Source organism: Somniosus microcephalus, chromosome 19 (genome assembly GCF_052327205.1).
Source record: "Somniosus microcephalus isolate GS21.2 chromosome 19, FLI_Smic_1.0, whole genome shotgun sequence".
NCBI classification, from domain to species: domain Eukaryota; kingdom Metazoa; phylum Chordata; class Chondrichthyes; order Squaliformes; family Somniosidae; genus Somniosus; species Somniosus microcephalus.
Genome location: NC_141005.1, coordinates 68,028,619 through 68,049,630, shown reverse-complemented (window position 1 = coordinate 68,049,630; position 21,012 = coordinate 68,028,619). Strand labels below are relative to the sequence as shown.

The 21,012-nt window shown below is 43.5% G+C and overlaps 1 protein-coding gene across 2 annotated transcripts in view; it reads right to left on the bottom strand.

The window, feature by feature from the left end:
• Positions 1-21,012, bottom strand: part of ppil2 (peptidylprolyl isomerase (cyclophilin)-like 2) — a 189,277-nt gene that overhangs the window by 114,366 nt on the left and 53,899 nt on the right. For both annotated transcript variants that reach the window (XM_085961988.1, XM_085961989.1), the window contains one exon: positions 5,023-5,074. In XM_085961988.1, the coding sequence (XP_085818114.1) occupies positions 5,023-5,074 (52 nt within the window). The remainder of the gene's footprint in view (positions 1-5,022; positions 5,075-21,012) is intronic.

Sequence of the window (21,012 nt, the reverse complement as noted above, 5' to 3'; positions counted from 1 at the left end):
CCACTGAGAAGCCACTGGCGGCACATATTTTCCACACTCTACAGCATGAGTCTTCCTATAAGGAAATTTGTGTCAATTTGGGAAAATAAAGTTAGTTTCATGCTGAAAATTCACGCTAAGTGGGAAAGAGACCAAGATCGCCTAAGGCCCTTCAACAGCAGAAAGGAGAGCCTTTTAATTGCCCTGGTTTGGGCTGAAATAAATCCATAGCTTCAAGGTGAAAGGTCAGCAATTTAAATTTCATCTCCCTGTTCTGATGACCCTGCGCGGAAATATTAAAAATCCTAATCCTAAAGTAGGGTTGTAGTATTAGATGCAGAAGTGTAACATTTTTAAAAAGCTAGCAAAATAAAAGGCTTTCATAAGTAACACAAATCTTCAATGTCAAGTAAACTGGCCATTTCCCAGTTACAGGAAAGTACTGGGCAACCTGTGGAGCACATGAACTCAATTCACCTCTGCCTTTCTATAATCAGTTTTCAACAAATACATAAATTAGATGATCTGAAGGGTATGGGGGTTTGGGGGGGTTGGGAGAGAGATGAAGATGGGGCAATGGTTATGGGCTTTATATTGCATGCAGAAAAAGCAAAACTTTGGTCCTGCATCAAGTCACATAAACTTCTGTATTATAGCTTTAATGTGACTGACAGAGGAAAGGTGCTTCTCTTTAACTAACTGTAGCTGGAAGAGAGCTAATTTGTCTGTATGTCAGGGGAATGGCTGGTACATGAACCTGCCCAGGTATATCCAGTTTCAGTGAGACAGCCAGCCTTTGTTGTTAGTATCACTCCTTGTACTCAGAAACTGAATAGGCTGTGTGTTTGGACAATTCTTCTTTGACATGCTAATGCATGTGAGTTTACATACTGGGGAAAGTAAATTATATTTACTATATCTAATAGCTGAACATCAAGGGAACTTTGTTCAGAGGAGTCAGATTGTGCATTGTTTAAAATGGGCAAAATGTAATTTTCATCGCTGTCAGGTGTCAAAAGCAAAAAGACCATCAGACTTCATTTATTTACTTAAGTATTGGAAATAGTTAATATTTTAATTGCCTGGCAATTTAGAAGATAGTATTTGATTACCAAATGAGCCTACTTAACTGCAAGATAAAGACATATGACTGAGGAATAGTCTGTGGTCCCCAGTTCCCTGCTTCACACTACCTATACGACGAGATGGCGCATAGGGGATCTGTGGAGTCATTCACACACACTCAGTCAAAAGCTATTAAAAAAACTACAAAAATCTTTTTTTTGTTTTGAGCATATATGTGTTGGGTAAGTCAAGTGTTATACTGATAGATTTTTGTTGTTTCTTTCCACTGCTGTGTAATTATCTTATTAGGTTTAGCCTGAACAGGTGAAATTATAATGGGGAATAAGGGAATGGCAGAGGCTTTAAACAAATATTTTGTATCTGTCTTCACAGTAGATGACACAAAAAGCATGCCAAAAATAGTGGGGAACCAAGGAGCTAATAAGAGTGAGGAACTTAAAGTCATTAATATCAGTAGAGAAAAAGTACTTGAGAAACTAATGGACTAAAAGTTGAAAGATCCCCTGAACCTGATGGTCTACATCCTAGAGTTCTAAAAGAGATGACTGCAGAGATAGTGGATACATTAGTTGTGGTCTTCCAAAATTCACTAGATTCTAGAACAGTCCCAGCGGATTAGAAGGTAGCAAATGTAACTTTGCTATTCAAGAAAGGAGGGAAGAGAGGAAACAGGGAGCTACAGGCCAGTTAGTCTGACATCAGTCATCGGGAAAATGCTGGAATCCATTATTAAGGAAGTGGTAATGGGGTACTTAGAAAATCATAATATGATTAGGCAGAGTCAACATGGTTTTATGAAAGGGAAATCGAGCTGAACAAATTTATTAGAGTTTTTTGAGGTTGTAACTAACCGGGTAAAGGGGAACCAGTGGATGTAGTATATTTGGATTTCCAAAAGGCATTGGATAAGGTGCCACATAAAAGGTTGCTTCACAAGATAAGGGCTCATGGAGTTGGGGGTATATATTAGCATGGATAGAGGACTGGTTAACAGACAGAAAACAGAGAGCAAAGATAAACCAGTTATTTATCGGTTGGCAGGCTGTAACTAGTGTGGTGCCATAAGGATCAGTGCTTGGCCTCAGCTATTTACAATCTATATCATGACTTAGATGAAGGGACGAGTGTAATGTATCCAAGTTTGCTGATGATACAAAGCTAGGTGGGAAAGTAAGCTGTGAGGAGGACACAAAGATCCTGCAAAGGGATATAGACAGGTTAAGTGAGTGGGCAATAAGGTGGCAGGTGGAGTATAATGTGAGGTTATTCACTTTGGTAGGAAGAATAGAAAAACAGAATATTTTTTAAATGGTGAGAAACTATTAAATGTTGGAGTTCAGAGAGATTTAGGTGTCCTCGTACAGAAAACACAAAAAGTTAGCATGCAGTTACAGCAAGCAATTAGGAAGGCAAATGGCTTGTTGGCCTTTATCGCAAGGGGGTTGGAGTATAAGAGTACTAAAAGCTGACAAATCCCCTGAACCTGATGGTCTACATCCTAGAGTTCTACAATTGTACAGGGCTTTGGTGAGACCACACCTGGAATACTGTGCCAAGTTTTGGTCTCCTTATCTGAGAAACGACATATATGCCTTAGAGGCGATGCAACGAAGGCTCACTAGATTAATTCCTGGGATGAGAGGGTTGTCCTATGAGGAGAGATTGAGTAGACTAGGCCTATATTCTCTGGAGTATGACCTATTCCTGCTCCTAATTCTTATGTTCTTATTTTGGTGCATATGCAGACAATGTCACACTGATCAATGATACTGAATGATCAGTTTACACGGAGGGCATCGAGTTATTTTTCAAATTGAGTTGGCGTCAAGGATTTCTGGCTTAACATTAGCAGTGGCTGGGGAGGGGGTTGGAATCAGTAGCAAGAGAGCAGAGTTTGTGGCAAGAGCCAAAAGTGATGGCTTTCGTTGTCCCAGTGTTGAACTGGAAGAAATGATCCAAGACTGGATGTTAAACCGGCAGCATGACAGCACAGAGGTGGTCGAGGGCTCATGAGAAGTGGTGGAGAGGTCAACCTGGGTGTTAGCAGCTGACGCGTGGAAGCTGACCCCATCTCTGTGGATGACATTATCAAGGGCCAGACAAAGGCATGGATGAGAGATTCAGCAACAGATGAGCTGAGACGGGGCGGAGACAGACAATGTCACGGAGGTGGAAATAAGCAGTCGTTGTGATGGAGAGAATATGGGGTGAAAATTCAGCTACGCATCAAATAGGATGCCGAGATTGCCAACAGTCTGGTTTAGTTTGAGACAGTGACTGGGGAGAGGAATGGAATCAGTGGCAAGGGTATGGAGTTTGTGGCTGGGCCAAAGACGATGGCTTCGGTCCTACTAATGTTTAACTGGAGGAGATTGTGGCTAATCCAAGACTGGAAATGCAGTCGAACAACACGGGCAATGGATCAGTGCAGAGATATCTCAATTTACACTACAATAAACATGCACTTAATTTTACCTTTTATGTTTACTGTTATGTATGCTATTGCATCAGCTCAATGTGGCTACTGAATTAAATGGGATGCCAGATGACTAAAATCTGGTCTGAAGCCATATACATTGTGCACAAAGTGAGTTACTGTGCTTGGTGAATATTTTAGCCTAATGGTTGAATAAGCCTATCTAGACCAGAATTCACCAAAACAGTAAAAAATTGGAAAACTGAAAATACATTTTCAATCTGAAATACGTAAAAAGCACCTGCTCCGTTTTCTGACTGCATGCTTAGAGTGTATACTTTGTTTTATATTCAGTGAGGGAACCGGAAAACAAGTCAGTGATAAAGCCATTCTGACGCAATTTACTGAACTATTACTTTGTTTACTTAGTAACATGTAAATTAATAGGGCCTCAGAAAATAATAAAAGGATAGACACTGACAGCACTCGGCTCAGCCAGCACAGACGTCACTGAACTGGCACTGGACCAACCTCTTCAATTTCTAAGCATCGGCAACAGTTTGAAAGCAGGAGAGCGAGAGAGAGAAGGGGCTCTTGCGCTTTAAAACCGTCTTCCTTAGTTTTGCTGTGATACAAGCAGATAATTTTAAATAGGAATTAACCAGACTCACTTCTATTTGCAGAAGCTCAGAAATCACTTTGGAAGTTTAGCAAGTCCTCATTATTCTTCCTTTTACCGTATATATGCAGTCATTCAACCTTCAAGTTATTAAGTAGAGTGCCTATTTACCGCAAGCCAGGAGCATCACTTCAAAGATTGCCGTGCATCAGAAAATGGACGCCCCTCACATGCATTATTTGCTCAGGTTGAAATGATGCTCATTAAATTCAGACAAAGTCTGAATGCTGTATTCACAAATAACTAATTTCGCTGTAAAGAATTATAGAAACACCTATCTTTTTTGCTGGAGGGGATGTCATTTGGGAAAATGGAATAACATTGTGTAAGTTTTAAACACATACAATTCATTCAGCCACCCCAGTATATTCCCTGCACAATTCCTTGTCCAAGAGGACAGGCTTCTGCATACGCTGCAGCAGCTTTCAGACCGGAGGAGCCTTGTGAGACTCATTTTGTAATGCTCCTTCCTTGTGGGAAACATAGGTTTGAGCAGATACCCTGCTACTCTATGTCCCAATGGGAATGAGTTAGACTTCGACTGCACTTAACCAGGGTTTCTGTATCAATAAAAAGCATCAAGGACACGCACTGTATCATTGTCATTAGTCACAGTGTTAAAGGAATAATCTTCATTCAATCTTTTTTTCCCCCACTTTACAAACACTTTGAGGTCTCCACTTAGGTGAAGGAAACAGCGGAGCTCTACCTAACAAGATCCTTTCTGGATCAACAAGATGATCTGTTGCCTATTTACTAGAAAAGAAACCTAAAGCTCTCCAATCCAGCTCAGAAAATGTCTGCGGAAAACTACTCAACATAATATATAGCACTGTGACAGAGACAATCAGTGAGTACATACCTTCACTGTTTTTATGGTAGGTCAACTTGATGAGTGATTTAACATCCAATTTCTGGAACAGAAAAAAAGTTTTGTAAATAAAGTTAGCAAACATTTTTGAAATACTTTAAAACACTAATCAATCTCTCTCTCATGGTTTCTTATGTAGGCTCTCTAAACCCAGACAGCAAATTGCCTTCGCACTCCCAGCCTTTGCCTTTCCGCAATCAGCCCAAAAGGATGAGTGTCGCCATCTTCCCCTCCTTCCCACATCCCCTCTCTCTCCATTCCTTTCCTAACTGGGTGCGGTGTAGTGGTTATGGTCCTGGACTAGCATTCCACAGGTCACGAGCTCAAATCCCACCATGGAAAATTGGGAAGTGAATTCAATAAATCTAGCAGTTTGTCAGCTGGCACCAAAAAAGAATAGAAACATAGAAAATAGGAGTAGGCCATTCGGCCCCTCGAGCCTGTTCTGCCATTTAATGAGATCATGGCTGATCATCCAAGTTCAGTACCCTGTCCCTGCTTTCTCCCCATATCCCTTGATCCCTTTAGCCTTAAGAAATATATCTAACTCCTTCTTGAATATATTTAATGAATTGGCCTCAACTGCCCTGTGTGGTAGAGAATTCCACAGGTTCACCACTCTCTGGGTGAAGATCATTTATATATATCAAGAAAGCACCTGGATTGTAATAACAGAACCAGTTCATTGTCATCCAGGGCGGGGAACTTGGTCCAGCTTACACGTGACTCTAGTTCACACTATGTGATTGACTCAATGTACTCAGGGCAACGAGGGATGGGCAATTAATGCTGTCTTGCTCACATGACAACAGGTCGCACTTAATTGGTGAGCCCCACAAACTGCCTGAACTGAACATGCTGTTTGTTGGTGATCCTGGTGATGACTCAAAATATTTGAACAGCATCAGTTTCTCTCATTTCCACCAGTCCGTTTCTTTTCAAACAGTCGCTGCTGCTCCTGTAGAATTAGCCCCATAGCCCCCACAAAAATGTTGTTGCGCTGCACACAGATAATGGTGCTGCCCATATCCTAACTCGTACCAAGTCCCGTTCACCTATCACACATGTGCTCGCTGACCTATATTAGCTCCTGGTCCGGAAAGGCCTCGATTTTGAAGTTCTTATCCTCGTTTTCAAATCCCTCTATGGCCTTGACCCTCCCTATCTCTGTAACCTCCTCCAGGCCTACAACCCTCCGAGATCTCTGCGCTCCTCCAATTATGGCCTCTTGCGCAACCCCAACTTTCATCACGCCATCATTGGTGGCTGTGCCGTCAGCTGCCTAGACCCTCAGCTCTGGAATTCTGCCCTAAACCTCTCCGCAACTCTACATCTCTCTCCTCCTTTAAGACGCTCCTTGAAACCTGCCCTGCCCTAATATCTCATGTGTTCGATGTCAAATTTTGTTTGATGACACTCCTGTGAAGCGCCTTGGGGCATTTTACACTGTTAAAGGCGTTACATAAATGCAAGTTGTTGTTGTTGCTGTTGAGTGGACTGGCAATATTCTGCCCCATCTCTTCTACGAACAAGCCATGCTGCTCATCGCAGGTATTTCCACCAAAGAATCAGTGATTCCTCTGGTGGTCGTACAGCCGTCCCCTTCATTGAGTAACGAGGCCACCACCTTAGCACCCTACCCGCGCCCCCCGTCCCCCCTCCACAGTGAGCTGCACATGTTGGCAGTGGTAGGCCACAAACTGCCTGGAGAGCACACCAGCACAGCTGGTATGGAGGCTGTGCTGCCCATCTCATAGAACAGTGAATCCTGAGAGTGCCTACATTATTGGTTTTCAAACTGGGACTGTGGATCTTAGGGGAACTGCAAGGACATCAGATTTATTGTCTCGAGAATGTGATTCTATATTTTCTCTATATTTCGGCACTTTTTAGCATGTTATTTCTGTTACTGTATACTTATAACCAAACACCCTTAACAATAACAACACTGCTTCCCTTTGGGTAGCTGGCACTGTCTTTTGGAAGTTAACACAAGGGGCTCCAAAAATGTCAATATTTGCAGGGGGTCCTTCACAAAGACAAGTTTGAAAGCCATGTTGTGCCAAAGCAACAGCCCCTTCTTCTGCTGTGAAGCTGTTCTTTCTCATCTGCTCTGTTTGTGCCCATGTTTTAAAGCAGAGGAATCTAGGTATGACCAATCCAACTTTCCTCATCAATATTTTCTTACATTGAATGTGGCGCAGAGATTAACATAGAATAAATACTTAAAACAGAAAAAATATGGTTTAAAATGGTGCAGTAGATATGCTAGAATTAGTAGTTTATATATATATATAATATATTATGTATTGTGAATTACAAAAGTAGAATATATCTAATTAGAAATACAGAGACTGGAACACTTAAACAGTGAGGAAATAAATTGAGCGAGGGCTCAATGGTGACAACATAGACGACAGACACAAGAAGCTTTCTGGTGAGAAAAAGGAGTAAAAGAAAGAATAAAGAGAAAAGAAAAAAAAGAAAAGAGAAGAAATAGAAAAGATGGTCAGTTTTAGCGATGTTGGTTGAGGGATAAATATTGGCAAGGGGAGAACTCCCACTGCTCTTCAAATAATGCCATGGGATTCTCCACATCCAGCCGAGAGAGCAGACGGATCCTTGGATTAACATCTCATCCGAAAGCCAGCACTTCCCACAGTGGTGCAATTAATTGTCAGCCAAGATTATGTGCTCAAGTCTCTGGAGTGGGACTTGAACCCACGACCTTCTGACTCAGAGGTGAGAATGCCATCACTGACCCACAGCTGACCCAAGATGTTAAGATATTTGCTTTCCTTGACGGCCTAGGTGTAACACAAAGAAAATTCCAAGTTTGATTTCCAGTTACATCTATGCTTAAGTCAGCTGATCTTAACCAGGGTGGCAGCAGGAGCATTACAACAGACCTGAGCTGGAGAGGGGAAAAAATAATAAAATTAACCAATGTTCCCACCTGTCATCACCATCAACTGAGCTCTGATATGTGGACTTTGGCTGAGAACAGGATCAGGCTTGGCAGTGGTACCTAGCACACACATGAAGAATAGTCACTTAGACAAGATATAGATGCCGTGGAACCGTTCCCCAGCAAGGGTGAAATGTTTCCCCTCTCTGTCCTTAAGATCTTCATGTGTAATGAATCGCCCCCAGACAGCAGCAGCTAATCTGCTCTCAGGCTTCGGTCTGTGCCATTCTACAACCCGGTACCAAAGGGGAGCAGCCCAAGCAGCTACTTTCTCAAAAGGGCAGAGAGAAACTGAGAGAGCAAAACCTGACCCAGTTCAACTCTTCCATAATTGCAAAGCGGAGAATAGGAACGCATCACGTGCAGAATTTCTCTCTCTCCAAGTGGTCTAAGGCGCCAGACTCAAGGACCGCTAATCCTTACCTTACCAAAGGTTGGTGAATTCTGGTCCCTTTCTAGGGGCGTGGGTTCGAATCCCACTTCTGACATTACCTTTTGATTCAAAGCTAGGTGGGAATGTAAGTTGTGAGGAGGATGCAAAGAGGCTTCAAGGGGATATAGGCAGGCTAAGTGAGTGGGCAAGAACATGGCAAATGGAATATAATGTGGAGAAATGTGAAGTTATCCACTTTGGTGGGAAAAATAGAAAAGCAGAGTATTTTTTAAATGGTGAGAGATTGGGAAATGTTGGTGTTCAGAGGGACCTGGGTGTCCTTGTACATGAATCACTGAAAATTAACATGCAGATACAGCAAGCAATTAGGAAAGCAAATGGTATGTTGGCCTTTATTACAAGAGGATTTGAGTATAAGAGTAAAGAAGTCTTACTGCAATTATATAGGGCCTTGGTGAGACCACACCTGGAGTATTGTGTACAGTTTTGGTCTCCTTACCGAAGGAAGGATATACCTGCCATTGAGGGAGTGCAACGAAGGTTCACCAGACAGGTTCCTGGGATGGGGGGATTGTCCTATGAGGAGAGATTGAGGAGGCTAAGCCTATATTCTCTAGAGTTTAGAAGAATGAGAGGTGATCTCATTGAAACATACAAAATTCTTACAGGGCTTGACAGGGTAGATGCAGGGAGGATGTTTCCCCTGGCTGGGGAGTCTAGAACCAGGGGTCACAGTCTCAGAATAAGGGGTCAGCCATTTAGGAAGATGATGAGGAGAAATTTCTTCACTCAGAGGGTGGTGAATCTTTGGAATTCTCTACCCCAGAGGGCTGTGGAGGCTCAGTCGTTGAGTATATTCAAGACAGAGATCGATAGATTTTTGGACACTAAGGGAATCTAGGGATATGGGGATAGTGCAGGAAAGTGGAGTTGAGGTAGAAGATCAGCCATAATCTTATTGAATGGCGGAGCAGGCTCGACGGGCCGAATAGCCTATTCCTGCTCCTATTTCTTATGTTATGTTCTCCCCTGGATTTGCAGACAGCCCCACAAGAACATCACTTGATCTCTGGCAGCAAAAAAAATCTGTTACTTCAGAGGCTAAACCAACCCCATCACTACAGAAACCATGTGATAGAGACTGGCGAAAACGTTTATATATCCAGTTTTTAAATTGTTTCCAAGCACTGTATTGGAATCTGAAATAATTGCATAAAGACAGCTTATTTAAGTTGCAGGGAGAGAATTCCCTTTGACCAGATGGGATCTTTGGTCTGCAGCACTCCTCGTATGATGGGACAGACACAATTGTAGTTTTGGATTATTGGCTGATAAAATAAGCACATTCTTGTGCAACCAATTGCAGGCCATTATTTTCAACTTATTAGATGTTAAGAAGCTAACCTTTTGTTTGTCTTCAAAGAAATGGTTTTTCATTAAAAAAAATAATGATAATTATCCCAGTTCTGGCTGCTTGTCTGGAGTTGTGGAGAGGTGACACCAGGTTTCATGGGTGCTTGAGGCTCTGCATGTGTAACATCTCCTCTTGGAAGAAGTAGATCCAGACTACATACTGTTTAGCAACTAACAAGAGAAGGCGGATTTGATTCAACAAAAGAAACTGTTTCATTCCATAAAACCTAAAACAAAAGCTGACAAAAGCATTCCAGAAAGGGCATATGTTAACTGATTCTATTTTCTTAAATGAGTATTGTGTTGTTGCAGCTGTGAACTGATGTATTTTTAAATAAATCTGGGCAGTAGTTTAGACTGTATAAAATGGTCATCTGAATTGACAGGAGATATAGAGAGTTTCCTATGTATTATCCAGTGACCAATGTCACGAGGCTGGTCGCTCAATGCAGCAGAGAATAAAAGACGGAGCTTTCAGCTCATGAGACCAGGTCTGCTGACAGAAAGGTTATGAAGTTATTCATACCAGAAAAATATACTGGAAAAATTCCACAATGTAACAGAAGCTTTAAACTGTGGGGAATCTGGTCCATGCAATTTGCTGATATGAGGCACCTACTGAAAAATTATTCTTAGTTGGCACTGTAAAGTGAGAATGCTAAAGCATGGCAAACTGCACATGGAATTCCAATCAAGCTGTAAACTTGCAAGAATACACATGAAAGAAATACTTGCTTTGAAATAGACTGCCTCATCACATTGCTGAAACATTTTAAAAGGCTTCACATAAAACGTATTATAACTTCAGGTCCCCGCGGGTGAGTACGCGCTGGGTACTCACGCGTAGGCCCAATGAAAGTGCCGGTTTCGTGCGCGGGAAACCAGAACTTCCGTTCCCTTAAAGGAAGGGGTTCACAGGTCGAACGCGTGCGCCGGAGAGGCAGCGCGTACGCCTGGAACTTCCGTTTTATTTCCAGGTTTTTCCGGGAGGGTAATTGTGGTGTATGTGCCTTTAAGAGTCCCAGGTGTGCGTAATGCCGGTAATTGCCACTTGGGCTATATAAGCCTGTGTATTGTGTATATCCTTTAGAAACCCCCCCCCCAGACTTTGCTTAGTAAATACCTATGAACCAACTCCTGTCTTCAGTGTCTTTATCAACACACGGACACTACAGTGGCGACGAAGTGGAAACGGACTTACCGGCAATTCGGCAGCACCTCAAGGACATCGATTCCTCCGGCGTCCAGAAGACTCAAGGAAGTGAGAGAAGCTGTGGTTTCACCAGCTGGCCAAGCTGGTGGCAGGTACTGCGCTAATCCTTCCTGGGCGTCAGGCTGGGGCTCCAGCGGCGGGCTCGACAGCGGAGACAGGCAGCGAAATCGTAGGCAAGCAATAACGGACTGGGAGGGAGCACTCGGGAGACGGCCGGCGCGGCAAGCAGATCAGCGTTCAGACCTCCGGCGGGAACGAGTCTCCAACAGTAAATTTAAAAAAAACATAAAGAGAACGGGAACCGCAGTAAACAGCATTGTTATCGGCAGCAGCGGCGGGAAAGCGCGGGAAGCGCCATATCTTGCTACAGAAAAGAGAAAAAAAAAGGGCGGGAAGCGCCATATCTTTTCTGAAATGCCTAAGTCTGGCAATATTGATGCTTTTGATAGCGAAACAGAACCTAATTTTGGCAATATTGATGTTTTTGATAACAAGATAGAGGATTGGACCACATATGTGGAAAGAGTGGAGGTATATTGCACCGCAAATGGAATAGAAGATGAAAAAAAAGCTTCAGTGCTTCTGGATCTAATGGGCGCAAAGACATACAAGCTGTTACGAAACTTAATCACTCCAGCCGAACCGATGGACAAGAATTTTGAGGAGATTGTTGATACCCTACACTGCCAATTCGAAGCAGGACTGGCAGATTCTCTGCGAGGCAAATTCATCTGCGATCCCCTAAGTGTAGAAACACAAAAAAAGGTATCTTCTGAAAAAGATTTAACACTGGACAAGGCTTTCAGTGCAATAGGAGCTGCAGAGATACAGCCAAGGCCACAGGACTTCGGCACCCATGAAATGACACGGGGTTTCGAGAGATGTTATCGCTGCGGCAGATCCACCCATGACCAGAGGGACTGCTGGTTCAAGGAAAAAGCATGCAGGCGATGCGGAAAGATGGGACACATTCCACGTGTGTGCCGATCTGAAAATAAAAAATCTACTAACGGGAAAAGAATCAATAAGGAAAAGCACAGAAAGGTACAAATGATGACGGACAGTAGCTCCGAAGACCAGAAGAGCGATAGCGACTCCGGGAACAAGAGACTAAGCTCTCTCAAATTACATAATGTAATTGCCAAAGAAGATTACCAGACCATGTGGGTTACCCTCACAATAGCAGGGTCCCCAGTTAAAATGGAGCTAGATACAGGATCAGCTCTGACCGTCATAAATCGACGGGATTACGAGCAGCTATTTCCGCATATACCTTTAAAAGATACATCCATTATCTTGAAAACATATACGGGGCAGAAAGTATACCCCAAAGGAAAAATAAGGGTGCCTGTTGTATACAACGGCAAGGAAATACAGAAGTTGTATTTATACGTTCTACAAGATGGTGGTCCACCGCTGTTGGGACGTGAATGGATCAGGAAAATACGTTTAGACTGGCACTCCATTCAGGCACTGACGGTGACCAGTAAGGAAAAAAATGATGATGACGTCATACCTGAACGATTGAAAGACATCTTGGCCAACGCCAAGGAAGTATTTCAAGAGAAACTAGGAACCTTGAAAGGCATCACCGCCTCAATAAAAGTAGAAGATGCAGCAATTCCCAAGTTTTTTAAGGCAAGACGCAATTCGTCCAGCAGTCGAGGCAGAGCTGGAGAATTTGGAAAAGGCAGGCGTATTATCTAAAATAGATTGGAGCGAGTGGGCAACACCCATCGTCCCAGTCATGAAGAAAGCATTGAAGGGTGATGGATCTGAAGAACAGAGAAAAATTCGCATCTGTGGAGACTTCAAGGTGACTGTAAACCCGGTCCTTCACACAGTACAGTATCCTCTTCCGAGGATAGAAGATATTTTCGCCTCACTATCCGGAGGGAAACGTTTCACCAAAATTGACTTGGCACAGGCATATCTACAGATGGAGGTTGAAGAGGCCTCTAAAAAATATCTCACGATAAATACACACAAAGGCCTGTACCAGTACAATCGACTGGTTTTCGGAGTAGCATCCGCTCCAGCTATCTGGCAAAGAGCTATGGAGCAAGCCCTCCAAGGGATTTCAGGGACTCAATGCTACCTAGACGACATCCTTGTAACAGGAGAAAACGACAACGAGCACCTTGCCAATTTAGAGCAGGTGCTCACTGGGCTGAGAGAACGGGGCCTACGAGCAAATCGCCCCAAGTGCGAATTTTTCCGAAATCAAATATCATATTGTGGCCACATAATAAATAAGGAAGGGTTGCATAAGTCACCTGAAAAAATTGAGGCGGTCATAAAAGCCCCAGCACCTGAAAATGTTTCACAATTAAGGTCATTCCTGGGATTAATAAATTACTATCATAAATTTTTACCGAACTTATCAACTCTTCTACACCCTCTTAATGAACTGCTACAAACAGGAGTAATTTGGAAATGGAACGAAGACTGCAAAAATGCCTTCCGTAAATGCAAAGACTTAATCACATCCAAAGAAGTTTTGGCTCATTACAACCCATCACTGCCAATCAGACTGGCGTGCGATGCATCCCCTTACGGCATAGGAGCAGTATTATCACATAAATTCCCTGATGGCTCGGAACGGCCGATAGCTTTTGCGTCACGCTCATTGAACTCAGCTGAGCGTAACTATGCCCAAATCGACAGGGAAGCACTCAGCCTGGTATGGGGAGTAAAGAAATTCGACCATTACCTACACGGACAAAAATTTACCTTGTTGACTGACCATCAACCCCTCATCTCCATATTCAACCCTAAAATGGGTGTTCCCATTATGACAGCGCAAAGGCTACAGCGGTGGTCCCTTTTTCTAGGGGCACACCAATACAACATAGAATACAAAGGGTCAAAACAGCATGGGAATGCTGACGGTTTATCGCACCTACCGTTGCCAACGATAGAAGAGGCACCTACAGTAGGCCCAGTAGAGATATTCCACTCTACCATAGTGGAATGTCTACCAGTGACAAATTCTGCCATTGAAAGGGAGACAAGAAATGACCCGACTCTCTCACGGGTCTATGATTTAACAGTGAAGGGATGGCCAGCACATGGCGAACCACTGTTGCCAGCATTCTCGCAAAGAAGAGAACAGCTGTCAGTGTGCTGAGGAACCTTGATGTGTGGATCCAGAGTGGTGATTCCACCCAAACTCCAGGATAAAGTGCTAAAGGAGCTTCACGAGGGGCATCTGGGTGGAGTGAAAATGAAGAACCTAGCCAGGGCGTTTGTATGGTGGCCAGGTATCGATGGAGACATCGAAGAAATGACCAAGAGCTGCCTAGGATGCCAGAAGGTCCAAAACGCTCCACCACAAGCCCCTCTACATCCATGGGAGTGGCCCTCATCTCCCTGGCAAAGGGTGCACATCGACTTTGCTGGTCCATTTATGGACTCAATGTTCTTAATCGCGGTTGATGCACACTCCAAGTGGCCGGAGGTAATAAAGATGTCCTCCACCACCACGGAAAAAACCATCACAGTATTAAGGACCATATTTGCCAGGAATGGGCTGCCGGAACAGATATGTTCTGATAATGGACCGCAATTTGTGTCCGAAGAATTCAGGAAGTTCTTAAAAAACAATGGGGTAAAGCACTACACGTCCGCCCCATACCATCCCGCCACCAATGGATTGGCTGAAAGGTTTGTCCAGACCTTCAAGAAGGCCATAAAGGCCATGGGTAATGAAGACATAAAACTTCAGCACAACGTGGATAACTTCTTATTCGCATACAGGAATGCAACACATATGGTTACCAACCAAACTCCCGCCATGATGTTCTTCAATAGAAACCTAAGATGCCGGCTGGATTTGGTCAAGCCCAACATCCGAAGGGACGTGGAGAACTGGCAGTTTCAAGGCATGAATGAAAGGCCAACTAGGGCCTTCCAGATAGGCCAACAGGTTTTGGCCCGGGACTACCGTACCGAGAAATGGCAGCCTGGAACTATCTGCACACGACTAGGACCACTGATGTATACCGTGGACATCGGAGAAAGCATAATAAGGCGCCATGCTGACCAAATCATAAAGTCATCCGAAAAGGGACAACCTACACCACCACTCTATACATCTAACGATGAAGTAGAGATACCCATATCTACTTCCGATCCGGTGATACTGGAACCCGACACTGGCATTCAAGCCGAATCAGCCTTGCCAGAAGAACCTACTACACCACCAGAAACTACTACACCCCCGAGGTGTTATCCGGACCGAGTCAAGAAGCCTCCTGAGAGACTAACTTATAATTAATTAATTACAGCAATGTATATTATTTTGCATATAACATGTAATTAATAATTACTTAAAATATGATGTACTGGTTAGCTAAAAGGGGAGGAATTGTGGTGTATGTGCCTTTAAGAGCCCCAGGTGTGCGTAATGCCGGTAATTGCCACTTGGGCTATATAAGCCTGTGTATTGTGTATATCCTTTAGAAACCCCCCCCAGACTTTGCTTAGTAAATACCTATGAACCAACGCCTGTCTTCAGTGTCTTTATCAACACATGGACACTACAGTGAGTCTCCAGCAGCTACGCTTATAAAAAGCAGTCGCAAGGCCTGCTTTTAACAAGGTAAGTGGTGAATTAAGTAAAATTAAAACATTTTTTCCACAGGTTTATTATTTTTAAATACTTTAAAGAAAGGTAAGTTTATTTTTAGCTCTGTTTAAAAACTGTAATGAATTTTTTCAAAAATTTAAATTATTGTTTAAAATAGTTATTTTATGTAATTTATAGTTATTTTAAAAATGTGATTAAAAAAAAATTTATTTGAAGTTTTAAGTTATGTTTTGGGGCTGAATTGTATTCATAGATTTGACAGGTCTTCCTGTCAAATCTATGAATACAGATTCCCTGCTACCATTGGCTCTCCATGGCCCACGTGATCCCAGGGGATGCTTCAAACTAACTGCGCCCCTGGGATACAAAAGCACTGCGCGCCGGCAGTTGGAGCAGGTCCAGGATTGGAATCCCACGTGGGCCCACAGCACAATGGCCGGCGCGCTAGGTAGGTGCAGGTCGGAGGCTTGCACCCGCGGGAAGCCTCCAACCCGAATTTCTGGGCCAATTACATCTGGGAGTGGAGTGACTGGTGTTGCAATAGCAACGTCCCACAAACACCTCTGAGCTGAATGATTAGTTAATCAGTATTTTTGGCGATTGAGGGAAGAATGTTGACAAGCAGAGTGGGAGAACTCCCTGCTCTTCTTTGAAGAGAGCTTGGAATCTTTTAAAGTGCATCGGAATAGGGAACGCGGCTTTTAATGTCTCATCCTATGGTCAGCACCTCCAACAATGCAGCAGTCCCTCCGTACTACACCAGTCTCAAAAAGGCTTGCCAACCCTCCAGGATTATCCTGGAGTCTGCAGGCATTCAAGATTAATCACCTGGACACTGCTGCCAGCAACCCAGAAGAAGTCACGGAGGCATTAAAAAATGTTTATTAGTAACAAAAATATTGAAGATAGGGAAAAAAGGCTGTTTTACCAAACGGCTGGTTGGAGGCGAGAGGTCAAGTGGTGAAACATCAAGGAAGACATCGAACCCGAGTTGACTGCCCGCGTCACAACCTAGGTTATATGCTCAAATTTAGTTGCAAATTAATGCAATTTGGTGCATCTATAATGACCAGCCTTAAGATCACATATTTAAGGGTTGCAATAGGTGGGAGCAGAACTAAACCAGTCAACAATACAAGCATCTGTATGATTGGCTATCCAATTTTTTTGCTGTAAGGAACACATCCATAGAAACAGGGCTGTCTATCCCATTGCTGATCCAGTAACAGCTTGCATTTGAGGAATTTAAGAAAGCTCCCTGTAAGAAGATTCCATAGTTGTAGGCATGACTCCACTTAAGACCTGAAAATGAGAACACTTGATACAGATGCACAGTAAAAAGCAGGAATTATCAAGCTGTAATCACTGGTCCCACGACATTTAATGATATTTCATTTTGAAGCTGCATCCACATTTGGAGCTCAAAATTCTCATGCTAAAGTACTCCGAAATGGTTTAATCTCCAGCTGCTGGACTCCAATATATAACCCGAGAAGGTGGGGGAGGGGGGGTGAATTGTTTCATTCAACACCAGAGATCAATATGTAAATTGCTAAAATGCTTTCCAGAGATGGAGCAAGTCTTTTTAATTTAAAGTTTGACTGGATTAGGTTTACTCCTGATTTGGGCCTCACTGTAATCTTTTCATAGCATGGATTAAGGTCTGGGCTCTATCTAGCACTACAGTATTAAAGGAACTGCATTTGCAAATCATTTTTGTAAGCTTCAATTCTCCCAGAACTGTCAGCTCATTGCTATTTTAATATAAAGAATGAACAACTGGCAGATATTAATTTTGCATAATGTGCTGGTGATGTTCTGTGATTCACCACTGAAAGACAATTTATCTTTACACTCTCTCATGCCACGTACAGCTGACAGAGCTCCCTGGGCTTTGACAATGTCACTCTAAAGAGAAGTGGAAATAACACCACCTCTGAACTTTACCTCCTCAGTGTCTTTTTTTAAATTTGTTCATGGGATCTGGGCGTCGCTGGCAAGGCCAGCATTTATTGCCCATCCCTAATTGTCCTCGAGAAGGTGGTGGTGCGCCGCCTTCTTGAACCGCTGCAGTCTGTGTGGTGAAGATACTCCCACAGTGCTGTAAGGGAGGGAGTTCCAGGATTTTGACTCAGCGACGATGAAGGATCGGCGATATACTTCCAAGTCAGGGTGGTGTGCGACTTGGAGGGGAACTTGGAGATGGTGGTGTCCCCATGCGCCTGCTGCCCTTGTCCTTCTAGGTGGTAGAGGTCGTGGGTTTGGGAGGTGCTGCCAAAGAAGCCTTGGCGAGTTGCTGCAGTGCATCTTGTAGATGGTACACACTGCAGCCACGGTACACCAGTGGTGGAGGGAGTGAATGTTTAAGGTGGTGGATGGGGAGCCAATCAAGTGGGCTGCTTTGTCCTGGATGGTGTCGAGCTTCTTGAGTGTTGTTGGAGCTGCACTCATCCAGGCAAGTGGAGAGTATCCCATCACACTCCTTACTTGTGTCTTGTAGTTGGTGAAAAGGCTTTGGGGAGTCAGGAGGTGAGACACTCACCGCAGAATACCCAACCTCTGATCTGCTCTTGTTGCCACAGTATTTATGTGGCTGGTCCAGTTAAGTTTCTGGTCAATGGTGACCCCCAGGATGTTGATGGTGGGGGATTCGGCGATGGTTATGCCGTTGAATGTCAAGGGGCGCTGGTTAGACTCTCGCTTGTTGGAGATAGTCATTGCCTGGCACTTGTGTGGTGCAAATGTTACCTGCCACTTATCAGCCCAAGCCTGAATGTTGGTCAGGTCTTGTGGCATGGGCTGCTTCATTATCTGAGGAGTTGTGAATGGCACTGAACATTGTGCAGTCATCAGCAAACATTCCCATTTCTGACCTTCTGTTGGAGGGAAGGTCATTGATGAAGCAGTTGAAGATGGTTGGGCCTAGGACACTGCCCTGAGGAACTCCTCAGTCTAATCATCAGCATGGCCAAGGTTAGGAACAAGCACAGCCCAAGTCCATCCAAGACATGAATGCTATTCCAGCACTATGCACACACTACTGACCAGGGCTCAAGAAAAGTCACTTGTTTAATGGGCAAAGTCCACGATCTCTGCGCTCCTGCAGTTCTGGCCTCCTGCGCATCCCCGATTTTAATCGCTCCACCATTGTCTGCCGAGCCTTCAGCTGCCTCAGCCCCAAGCTCTGGAATTCTTCCCTGCACCGCTCCGCATTGCTACCTCTTTCCTCCTTTAAGACACTCCTTAAAACCTATCTCTTTGAACAAGCTTTTGGTCACCTGTCCTAATATCACCTTATGGCTCACTGTCAAATATGGTTTGATTACACTCCTGTGAAGTGCCTTGGGACATTTTACTATATTAAGGAACTATATAAATGCAAGTTGCTGCTGTTGAGCCTCCAATTTCTCTCTCTGGCATGGCCTTTTTGGTCACAAATTTCAGTCACAAGTATATGTAAAAAAGGCTGCCTTTAGTGACACCACCCGGTGTAATTAACATGATTTGTAGTTGCAGCGCCAGGAAGTGGGAGGAGAATAATCACCCAACACTTTGCCTGGAATCTGTAATTTGATGCAGTCTACACTACGAAGCGGGACTGTACAAGGGGCCCAAATCTGGGGCTCTTCCGTTACAATTCTGTGGGATGTTAAGCGTAATCCCGGCACTTATTAACACCTTCAGGAGAGATGGTGAGAAACCCCATGTACAGAGCGAGAATAAAATAAGGCTGCATTTAGTGACAAGACTGTAGACTGACAGTACTGCATTGAAGCTCTCTACATGGCTAAGTGCAGAACTCAACATTGTATAGCGCTTCAACACAGCACAGTATTGACACTCTGACTGGGCTTGAGTGACGTCACACACATGCCTTCATGGGCCTGGTGGCGGTGTCAATATTCACTCCGAAAAGGGAAAGCAAAACTAACCTGATCACCTGCCAAGACCAATGGGCCTCAAAGGCTGAACTTATAATCCATTCTTTGGGAACTCAAATTGGTTACAGACAGCTTCCTCCTCTTCCTCCTCAAGGGGCTCAGGATTGTATTGGCACAAAAGTAGCATGAATACAGCCTAACTGACCTGAGAGAGGCACAGAAAATACCATCTGACCGACTTCAGCAATCAAACTTTCTGGAAAAATATATTTTAAAAAGGCCCAGCCTGATCACTAACTGACCTGAGCACCCGCTGAGACTAGTTAGCCTCTAATTGAACTGAGCAAGCACATAAATTAAATTTTGTGGTCTTCAAGGGACCATCAAGTTAGATACAGCTACAATTAGCAGTAGAATTCATGGTGCATTACATGGTGCAATGCTCTGACCCACCGTGAGCAGTGCCATGGGAGATCTGCTAAAATAATCAATTCCAATTTAATATGTAATCTAACTGGAAGGATTTTCTTGTTTTGAAAAGCAAGCGAGTGCTCCAGTTATTTTTCTTTGATGCTCTGAAAGCAAGTGGCGACAAGAGAGCATTTTTCTCGATGACAGATTATTCATTTGATTCTTCCTTGCTGGATACAGCACACACAACTTGGTTATAGCCAGCTGTTTATTTGAGCTTCAGCAAGTATACTCTGCAGTCTGATATGCCAAAGGCATCAATATGTATATGTAGCTTATTTCTACGGGACAAAGCACAGTTTAATATGCCAAAATAAAAACAGAAAATGCTGGAAATACTCAGCAGGTCAGGCAGCATCTGTGGAGAGAGAAACAGAGTTAACGTTTCAGGTCGATGACCCTTCGTCAGAACTGGAAAAAGTTGGAGATGGATCAGGTTTTTAAGTCTTTTGTTTCTTGTTAACTCTGTTTCTCTCTCCACAGATGCTGCCTGACCTGCTGAATATTCCCAGCATTTTCTGTTTTTATTTCAGATTTCCAGCATCTGCAGTATTTTGCTTTTGTATTAATATGCTAATATCTATGAAGTGTTCAAAGCCCAGTATATCCAGTAGCTGAGTGCACAAGTGCTAATTTCCTACAATGACAAGTTGATCAAAGTAGTTGGAACAGATTTCTCAAAAAAAGTTCAAGCCATTCAATTTAAATATCCCATTTGATTGACACCCATGTTATCTTTTAAAATAATTGCTTTGACTGACAGCTATTTGAGGTGAAGATGCAAATCAGGTCTGAAAAGGCAGGCAGAACCACGATTCATTGTAGTCCCTTTGATGGGCAAGTCTGTACCCTGGAGCGTCCAACTGTGGCCGTATATTTGCCGGTCCATGTTGATCTCACTAGTCAGCTTGAAGCAGTCCGGGTTACGAGCCTGCACTTCACCTGTACCTGTACACTAGTGTTTTCCTATCTAACTACTTGCAAGAGAAACATACATCAAACTGACTGCAGGCCAATGTCCCTGTTGTCAATTCTGTTGAGACATCTCGA